This window comes from Cygnus olor, chromosome 28, assembly GCF_009769625.2.
Source record: "Cygnus olor isolate bCygOlo1 chromosome 28, bCygOlo1.pri.v2, whole genome shotgun sequence".
NCBI classification, from domain to species: Eukaryota; Metazoa; Chordata; class Aves; order Anseriformes; family Anatidae; genus Cygnus; species Cygnus olor.
In genome coordinates this window covers 508,532-518,669 of record NC_049196.1, presented here as the reverse complement: position 1 = coordinate 518,669, position 10,138 = coordinate 508,532, and the positions used below count along the sequence as shown (strand labels likewise).

Sequence of the window (10,138 nt, the reverse complement as noted above, 5' to 3'; positions counted from 1 at the left end):
CTTGCGCACCTCGTCGTAGGCGAAGATGAGCAGGCTGTAGGGGAAGGCGCAGAACCACCAGGTGACCCTGCGGGGGGGGGGGGGGGGGGGGGAACGGACACAACGTCAGCACGGGGGGCACCCATGGGTGCTGGGGGGCCGGGGGGGGGGGGGGGGGTGCGCTCACTTGAGGGGGTACATGCGCAGGGCCACCCCCATGCCGGGGCAGTAGGAGAGGAACGCCGCCAGCGCCGTCTCCTCCAGCAGCCCGAAGATCAGGATCTTGTTCCTGCGGGAGGGCGGCACCGCGGGTGTCGGGGCCGGGGGGCACCCATGGGTGCCGGGTGGGAAGGGTGGGGGTGGGGGGTGGGTGGGGTGATGGGGGGGGGGGGGGGCACCCACTTCATGCCCTGCTGGAAGACGGAGTTGCGGCGTGTCTTGCAGATGATGAGGTCGGCCCACTGCACCACCACGATGCTGGCGAAGAACGCCGTGTGGCACGTGAACTCCACCACCTTGCGCTGCTCGTATGTCTTGGGGGGGGGGGGGGGCACGGCATCAGCACACGTGTGTGCGTCCCCAGGGACACGCATGTGTGCAAGGGGAGGGGCACGCCGGGAGGGTGTGCACAGCCAGGGTGTGTGTGTGTGTGGGGGGAGGTGGGGGGGTGCTGAAGGGAGGCAGGGCAGTGCACAAGCAAGTGTGCAAGAGAAGGTGTGAGCACAAGCAGAAATAGAGTGCACAAATGGGTGTGCACGAGCTTGTGCGCTTGGGTGGGTGTGGAGTGGCACGTGCAAGCACACCAGGATGTGTGCACACAAAGCTTGTGCATGAGTACAAGCATGCAAGGGCACAGACACACACACACGCACACACGCATGCATGCACAGAAGCACAGCCGTGCAAGGGGAGTTGCACAAACAGGCACACAATGTGGCGTGCACAAGGATGGCTCTGCAAGGGTACATGCTGATATGCTGCAACGCAAGTGTGCACACCAGTGCTTTGCGGGTGCACAGGCATGCAAGGCCCTTGCACAAGCATGCCTGCACCCGCATGCTCACACGGACGCGGGCACACGTACTGCAGCACCCCGAGGAGCTGCACAAAGGCAGCGAACAAACCCGGGGATGCAAGGGGCAGGAGCGAGCAAGTGTGCACGCAAGCGTGCCGGCAGGCGAGCGTGCACATGGGGGCTGGGGGTGGGGGTGGGGTGGGGCGGGGCTTTGCACGAGTGCGTGCGCTCACCCACTCCTGGCCGTAGGAGTCCTCCAGGTCGTTGGTGGAGCGGTCGTCCCAGGCCAGGCGGATGCCCACCAGGCGGGTGGGCAGGAACCCGTTCTCAGCCAGGATCACGAAGTAGGTGAAGAACCCCCCCAGCGCCTGGATCATGCCTGCGGCACCCCCGCGTCACCCCACGGCTCGGCACCCGCGGGGCCCAGCACCCACGGGTGCAGCTGCAAGATGTCCCCTGGCATCCCCAGGGGGCTCCCTGTGCACCTTTGGTGGGTCCCCTGGTGCCCCCTGGCACCCCCGGTATCACCAGTGGGTGCCCTGCGGTCGCACGGGGCGCTGGGTGCCAGCTGGGGGGGGGTCACTCAGTGTCACCAGTGGGTTGTAGGGTGACATGGTGAGCCCTCGGTACTTCTCGTGGGGGCCCTGGTGTCACCCAGTGTGCCTAAATGCCAGCCAGGAGGCATCACCCGTGGGTGCTGTAGGGTCACCAGTGGGTCCTGGGGTGCCACTTGGAGCCCTGGTGTCACCCAGAGCCCCAGGCAGCGGGCAGGGGGATGTCCCTCGGGATCACCAGTGAATGCCCTGCTGTCACCAGCGGGGCCCGGGGGGCCACTGAAGCCCTGGTGCCAGCTGGGGGGACACGACTGGTATCAGTAGTGGGTGCCCTGGTGCCACTCGTGGGTCCTGGGGCGCTACTCAGAGTCCTGGTGCCCCCCCAGTGCCCCAGCTGCCAGCTGCGGGGCCATCCCCTGGTGCCTCTAACGGTGTCACCAGTGGGTCCCGAGGTGCCGGCAGGGGTGCCGGGCCCCCCTGGGGGGCGCTCACCGATCTGCCCGTAGGCCATGCTGATGAGCCGCTCGTTCACCAGCTTGTCCGTCCGCGGGTTGCGGGGCTGCCGCTTCATGATGTCGCTCTCGGCCGCCTCGTAGGCCAGCGAGATGGCGGGGACCTGGGTGGCATCGTCACCCATGTCACCCCCTGTCACCCTCGTGTCACCCCCCGTCACCCTCTGCCGCCCCGTGCCGCCCCGTGCCACCCCCCGCTCACCATGTCGGTGCCCAGGTCGATGCAGAGGATGGTGACGGTGCCCAGCGGCAGCGGGATGTTGGCGATGATGAAGAGGAGGAAGGGCGTGATCTCGGGGATGTTGCTGGTCAGGGTGTAGGCAATGGACTTCTTCAGGTTGTCGAAAATCAGGCGCCCTGGGGACAACAGGCTGGCAAGGTCACCACCCGTGGGTGCCCCCCGGACATGGGGTAGTGGCACCCCGGGGTGGCGCTGACCTTCCTCCACGCCGGTGACGATGGAGGCGAAGTTGTCATCGAGCAGGATCATGTCGGCCGCCTGCTTGGAGACGTCAGAGCCGGCGATGCCCATGGCGATGCCGATGTCGGCCTTCTTCAGCGCCGGGGAGTCGTTGACGCCGTCGCCCGTCACCGCCACGATGGCACCCTGGGGACACGGGGGTCAGGCACCAGGGGGTGCGGGGATGGGGACGCCACGGGGATGGGGACACCGTGGGGATGGGGACACTGCAGGGATGGGGACACCATGGGGATGGGGACACCATGGGGCATGGGATTGTGGCACCGTGGGATGCAGGGACAGAGGACCAAGGGCACGAGGAGAGGAGCACCGCAGGGAGCAGGGGTGGGGGCATCGTGGGGCACGGTGACTCCACAGGGCACAGGGACGGGGCACCACAGGTCGCAGGCACGTGGGCACCGCAAGACACAGGGACAGGGCCCGGCAGCGTGGGGACAGGGACACCCGGGGGGAACGGGGATGCTGCGGGGGGGGTCATGGGACGCCCACCTGGCGCTGGCAGCCCTCCACGATGATCAGCTTCTGCTGGGGCGACGTGCGGGCGAAGACGATCTCGGTGTGGTTCTTGAGGATCTCGTCGAGCTGCTCGGCTGTCATGTCCTTCAGGTCGGAGCCGTGCACCACGCACGCCTTGGCCTCCCTGCGGGCACCGCGGCCCTGAGCAGGGGGCGCCCGGCCGCCCCCGCGCCCCCCACACGCCCCCGGATCCCCCCCACCTACCGGGGGTTGACCTGGCTGACGGGGATGTTGAGGCGCGCGGCGATGTCCTCCACCGTCTCGTTGCCCTCCGAGATGATGCCCACCCCCTTGGCGATGGCCTTGGCCGTGATGGGGTGGTCGCCGGTCACCATGATCACCTGGGGGGGCAAGACCACCACCATGAGCCCCTTTTTCTTTTGGGGGGGGTGGTGGCATGAAGCTGTGGGGGAGTCTCACCTTGATGCCGGCGCTGCGGCACTTGCCAACGGCGTCGGGGACGGCGGCGCGGGGGGGGTCGATCATGGACATGAGCCCCACGAAGCAGAGGTTGGTGGTGGGGAAGTTGATCTCGTCGGCGTCGAAGCGGAAGCCCCGGGGGAACTTCTCCGGGGGCAGGTAGAGGTGGCAGAAACCTGGCAGGTGGCAGGGGGTGACGGGGTGGCCCCCTCCCAATCCCTTGTGCACCCCCTGTTGTCCCCCCCGTGTCCCCTGTAACCCCGTGGCCCTTCCCTCCACGTCCCCAGTGCACCCTCTCCTGCCACGTCCCCATTCCCATGTCCCCACGTCCTAATGTCCCTGGCGCCTGTGTCCCCACGTCCCTGTGTCCTTGATGTCTTCTGTCCCCCATATCCCCACGTCCCCATGTCCCTTTGCCCCCACATCCCCATATCCCCTTGTCCCTTTACCCCCATATCCTCCATACCCCCATATCCCCATGTCCCTTTGCCCCCATAGCCCCACGTCCCTTCATCCCCCACACCCCCACATCCCCATGCCCCCACCCCCTGCGTCCCCCTACCCCCCTGCACCTCCCCTCCCTACACCCCCCTCCCCACCCCCCCGACCCCCCCAGCCCCGCTCACCCAGCACGCGCTCCCCCAGCCCCCCCAGCTCGAGGTAGGCATTCTGGAAGGCCTCCTTCATCTCCTCGTCCAGCGGCACCTCCTGGCCCTGCAGCAGGATGCGGGAGCAGCGGTCCAGGATGCGCTCGGGGGCGCCCTTCATCACCAGCAGGTACCCCTGGGGGTCCTCCTCCCGCTCGTGGATCGAGAGCTGCGGGCACGGCCACACGCTGGCACCGCGGCCACCGCAGCCACTGCTGCCACTGCGGCCACTGCAGCCACCACAGCCACCGCCGCCACCGCCGCGGCCGCACCTGGTACTTGTTGGTGGAGTTGAAGGGGATCTCGGTGACTTTGGGGTTCTTGTCCCGCATCTTCTTGACGGAGCCGCAGGAGAGCTGGATGCACTTGAGCAGCGCCGACTCGGACGCGTCGCCCGCCGTGTCCCGCTGGCGCACGGAGAGGAACCCAAGGTGACGCGTGGGGACACCGGCACCGCCCGGGTGGCAGATTGGGGTGGTGACACCCTGCCCCCAGTGCTGGTGGCCACCTACCTTGGAAATTGAGATGTTCTCCTGGCCCGGCTTGAAGACGGCACGGTTGCAGAGGCCGGCGATGCGCGCCAGCGCCGCCCAGGTTGGTGAGCGCTTGTCAAAGGTGGCACCTGAGGGACAACGGCCCCCATCAACCCCCGTCTCCTCTGGGGACACCTCCTGGGGTGCAGGTAGGCACCTTAGGGGGCCACTGCCCAAGGGCCAGGGTGCCCAGGGGCCAGGGACCCAGGGGCCGGGGTGCTGGCCACCCACCCGACTGGTCCTCGGTGGTGTCGGCCTCGTGGATCTGGTTGTCGAACCACATGTGCGCCACCGTCATGCGGTTCTGGGTGAGGGTCCCGGTCTTGTCGGAGCAGATGGTGGAGGTGGAGCCCAGCGTCTCCACCGCCTCCAGGTTCTTCACCAGGCAGTTCTTGCGCGCCATGCGCTTGGCAGTCAGCGTCAGGCACACCTGGGGGGGCACCCACAGGTGTCAGAGGGCACCCCCAGCTCTCAGAGGGCACTGAGCATTGCTGGGTGCAGCGGGACCAGCAAAGCCCAGTAGAACCAGTCCCCACCACCTCCCTCCCACCAGAACCTGTGCCCTCACAGCACCTTCTCCCCCTTCTGCTCCCCTGGGGGCCCTTACGGTGACGGTGGCCAGCAGCCCCTCGGGGACGTTGGCCACGATGATGCCGATGAGGAAGATGACGGCCTCCAGCCAGGTGTAGCCCAGGATGAGGGAGAGGATGAAGAAGGAGAGGCCAAGGAAGACGGCGACGCCGGTGATGAGGCGGATGAAGTGCTCGATCTCCATGGCGATGGGCGTGCGGCCCACCTCCAGCCCCGAGGCCAGCGAGGCGATGCGCCCCATCACCGTCCGGTCCCCCGTGGAGATGACAATGCCCCGGGCGGTGCCTGGGGGACGGCCAAGGGTCACACGTCCCCTCTGTGCACCGGGGACACCCGCACGTGTAGGGGATGCCGGGGCACCCTCCTGGCTAAGGACTCCCGTCCATGAAGGGGACCCTGGGGGACACCTGCCACCACAGGGGACACAGGGGCCATCGAGCGACGTGCCCACTGGGGTGCACCACAGCATGTGGGCACGCACCCACCCAGGGGACATCAGGGACGTGTGCCCACTGGGGACATGGGGGGAGGAAACGGGGACAGCGCCAGCACCCAGCATCCGTGGGCACCCACCCTCCACGCAGTTGGTGGAGAAGAAGCAGATGTTGCGGGTCTCCAGCGGGTTCTCGTGGGTGAACTCGGGCGAGCGGGTCTGGGGCTCCGACTCCCCCGTCAGCGAGGAGTTGTCCACCTGGCACAGGCAGCGGTGGGTGCCGGGGGGCGCGGGGCACCCCACCTCAGTCAGCCCCGGTGTCCCCACACCAGCTCTGGGTTCCCCGTAGCAGCCACAGCACCCAAAGGTCACCAGTCCTGGTGCCCACCCTGATTGTCCTGGTGCCCACCCCATGCCAGTCCCAGTGTCCATCCCATATCACCACCAGTGCCCACCCCATGGTGCCCACCCCATACCAGTTCCGGTGCCCACCCCGTACTAGTCCCAGCGTCCATCCCGTGTCACCACCAGTGCCCCCCCTGTCACCACGTCACCAGGGGCCCCCCCCCCCCCGCTCACCTTGCAGCCGTGGGAGGAGATGATGCGCATGTCGGCGGGCACCCGGTCGCCCCCCTTCACCTCCACCAGGTCGCCCACCACCACGTTCTCGGCATTGATCTGGATCTTCTCGCCCTCACGGATCACCAGCGCTTGCTGCGGGGTGCAGGGCACCCTGAGGTCCTGCCAGCCCCCCCGGGGACACCCCCCCCGCCAGCCTGACAGGGTGCTGGGGCGCGGGGACAGTGGCACCAGGGCTCCTACCTGGGGCACCATGTTCTTGAAGGAGTCCATGATCTTGGAGCTTTTGGCTTCTTGGTAGTAGGAGAAGCAGCCGGTGACGATGACGACGGCGGCCAGCACCACCCCCAGGTACAGCTGGGGACAGGCAGCGTGTCACCGCGTCCCCAGGGCCATGCCCATGTCCCCTTGTGGTGCCCGTGTCCCCTACCGTGCCCATGTCCCCTATCTCCCCCTGTGGTGCTCGTATCCCCCGCCATGTCCATGGCCCCTATGTCCCCCCGTGGTGCCCACGTCCCCTGCCATGCCCGTGTCCTCCCACGTCCGCTATGGTGCCCCTGTCCCTTGCCATGCCCATGTCCCCTGTCATGTCCATGTCCCCCATGGTGCCCGTGTCCCCGCAGTGCCCTCACGTTGTCGTTGGAGGGCTCGTCCTCCATGGCGGCCTGGATGCCGTAGGCCAGGAAGCAGAGGATGGCCCCGATCCACAGCAGGATGGAGAAGCCCCCGAAGAGCTGGCGGCAGAACTTGACCCACTCGGGGGTGGTGGGCGGGGGGGTCAGCGCGTTGGGGCCGTCCTGCGCCAGGATCTCGGCCGCCCGCGCGTTGGTCAGGCCCTGCGGGACGGGCACGCTGCCACCACGGGGACAGCTGGGGTGGGGGGTGGGGGGGACCCGTGGGGACGGGGGCACGGGGTGCCAGGAGGGCGCCGTGTGCGCGTGGGGACGTCTCACCCGGGACAGGTCCACCTGGTACTTCCTTCCCAGCTCATCCAGGGACAGCTTGTGGTCATCCTGCCGGGGCACACGTCACCCGCGTCACCGCGGGTGGAGCGGCGCGGCGTCCCCGAACCGCCCCCCCCGGTGGTGTCCCCGGTCCCCTCCTCACCAGGTTCACCTCCTTCTTCAGCTCATCCAGCTCCTTCTCCTTCTGCTTCCTGCGGCCGCCCCCGTTCTCTGAGGTGGTGGCCGCGGGCGAGTACTCGCGGCCATCCTGCGGGCGCGGGGACACCGTGGGCACGGTGGCACCGCCGGCACCGCCGCCACAGCTGGCACGGCCGCGGCCGTGGGCACGGGCATTACCATGGGCATGGATGTCACCGCCAGCGTGGGTGTCACCGTGGCCACAGGCATCATCGAGGGTCACCGTGGGCACGGTGGGACTGCAGGCACGGGGTGGCAGCGTGGGTATGGGGGGCACGGTGGGGGGGCGGGCGGGGGCCCAGGCGTGGGTGTCACCAGGGCCGGGGGGGGGGTGGGGGTGGGGAGCGCTGGAGAAGAGGCACCCATGGCACAGAGCATGGGGGGGGCACCATGGGCACGGGGAGGGGGGGGTCACCGTGGCCAAGGGGGCGTCGTGGTGGTCATCGGTGGGGTCACCAGGGCCATGGCGGTGTCACCAGACAGAAGGAAGAGGTGCCCATGGGTCAGAGCAGGGGGGGTCACCATGGGCAAGGGGGGGTCACTGTGGCCATGGGGGAGTCACTGCAGCCACGGGGGGGTCACCGCAAGCCAGGAAAACAAACCCAGCACCACTGGGGTGCCACCACGGGCAGGGGCCGGGGCGCGGTGCCAGCTCCCCCCATCTCGAGGAGGTTGGGGGGGGGGTGACACAGGCCCCCCCCGGGCCCCCCCGCTGCCGTTGGCAGCAGGGGGACAGCCAGGCTGGCACGGCGCGGCGGCACGTCCCCGGCAGCTCCGTCGGAGCTTGGCAGAAGCAGGCGTGGGGGGGAGCCGTGGGGGGGGGGGGAGCGGTGGCTGCCCCCCAGCATGGGGCCGGGGGGGCTGTGGGGGGGCCGTGATGCTGTCATGGAAAACGGCCCCGGTGCCAAGAACAACTGCAGGGAGCAGCGGGGTCGTGTTACCGCGGGGACAAGAGGGGGGAACGGGGGGGGCCGGCTGGCTGCCCCCCAACCACTGCCCCACAGAGCGGGGGGGCCCCAAAGTGGGGTTCGGGGGGGGGGGGGGCTCCGCTGTCTGCCCACACACACACAAATATTGTGTCTTGTCGCCCCCCCCCCCCCCCCCCCCCCATTTGGGGATGTTTCTGCTTGATGGGGGTGGGGGCACTGCTGGGGATACCCCCCCGGATTTTTTTGGGGGGGGGGGCAGGGGGTGTCCCCCCTACACCCTGTCCCCAGGGAAATGCCATGAGCGGGTGCCTGGGGACAGGGACCCCTGGGCTGGGGGGGGGGGGCAAGAAAGGGGGGCGGGGGGGGGGCAGTGGTGTCAAGCAGAAAGGGGGGCATGGGGGGGGGGACAAGGACTGGGGGTGTCCCCCCCCCACGGAGGTTCCATGGCACCAGGGACCCTGGCGAAGAGCAGCCGGGGGGGGGACACGGGCACGGGGGGGGGGAGGGGGGGGGCAGAAGGGGGTGTCACAGACATGGGGCTGGGGGGGACATGGATACCCGGGGGGGGGGGGGGGGGGGGGGGGGCACACAGGGGCTGGGGCTTCTCCACGGCAGCGCCCCCAGCTCCGTGCCTCAGTTTCCCTCCGTGGGGCCCACGGGGGTGACAGTGGGGGGGGGGAAGTGGGGGGGACAACGACAGTGGGACCCTCAGGGGGGTGCCGGGGGGGGGGGGGGGGCCAGGAGGGCAGGAGGGCTGCGGAGCACCCGTGGCTGGGCGCTGGTCACAGGAACAGCCCCCACGGGGGCAACAGCGGGGGGGAGGGGGGGGCAAGTGGTGGGGCGCGGGGCCGTGACCCACGCGGGTGGGTGGGTGGGTGCCCGCATGGGCAGGCAGGTGCCGGGGGGGGCGCCCCGCGTGGGTGGGCTCGTGCCGGGTGTCCCGCGAGGGTGGCAGCCGGGCGTCGGCGGGAGTCACGCGTGGGTGGGCGGGCGCGTGGGTGGGCGACCCGCGTGGGCGGGTGGGCGACCTCGCGGGCTGCTGCCGAGGGGAGAGGAAGGGGCCAGCGGGGGGGGGGGGGGGGGGGTCGGTGGGTGGGAGGGGTTCTCCCCACGCGTGGGGCTGCTGCCGGGAGCCAGGCGGGTGCCCCGCGTGGGTGCGTGCCCCGCGTGGGCCGCCCCTACTCACCCCTCTGCCCATGGCGGTGCCGTCGCTGCTCCCGGCCCGGGGCACTCGGGGGTGGCGGCGGCGGCGGCGGAGAAAAACCCGCCCGGCCCCGCCCGGCCCGGCCCCGGCCCGGCCCCCCCGGCCCCCCCCGGCCCGCCGGACCCCTCCGCCCCCCGCGCTGCCGGCCCCCCCCCCCCGCTCAGTGTGTGTGTTTTGGGGGGGGGGTGCTCCTTCCCCCCCCTCCCCCCCCCCCGAAACATTGGGCGTTGGGGGTGTCCGGACACCCCCCCCCGTACCTCCCCCGTGGGACCGGGACTTTGGGGCGGGGGGGGGGAGCGGGGTGGGGGTCACTTCTCAGCGCTGGGAATGCGGCACGTTCCCAGTTCTCCCAGTACGGTGCCAGTTCTCCCAGTACCGTCCCAGCTCTCCCAGTATGGTTCCAATTCTCCCAGTATGGTCCTAGCCCGCTCTCCCCCCCCCCGCTGGCCATGCCCCCCCCGCTGGTGCCACCGAGAGCAACCGGGGAGGCTAAAATTAGCCGGGGGGGGGTGGGGTGGGGGGAAGGCCAGGGCCGAGGGACGCGGCTGTGCCCAGGCCCCCCCAGTGCCCCCAGTGCCCAACGGCCCTCCCAGTACCCCCCCC

The 10,138-nt window shown here is 70.0% G+C and overlaps 1 protein-coding gene across 1 annotated transcript; it reads right to left on the bottom strand.

Annotated features, from left to right (window-relative positions):
• LOC121060633 (sodium/potassium-transporting ATPase subunit alpha-2) lies at positions 1-9,590 on the bottom strand (the record flags this gene model as incomplete). The annotated part of the gene is made up of 23 exons (XM_040538579.1): positions 9,518-9,590; positions 7,562-7,641; positions 7,368-7,472; positions 7,214-7,273; positions 6,893-7,096; positions 6,504-6,617; positions 6,261-6,395; positions 5,822-5,939; positions 5,265-5,533; positions 4,889-5,087; positions 4,637-4,746; positions 4,397-4,531; positions 4,104-4,293; positions 3,478-3,653; positions 3,262-3,398; positions 3,031-3,181; positions 2,499-2,667; positions 2,263-2,417; positions 2,041-2,164; positions 1,228-1,373; positions 382-512; positions 167-268; positions 1-67 (listed from the first exon to the last, which is right to left on the bottom strand). Coding segments are annotated over exons 2-23 (3,051 nt in total), but the record flags the coding sequence as incomplete, so codon positions are not given.
• Between the last annotated feature and the right edge of the window lie 548 nt (positions 9,591-10,138).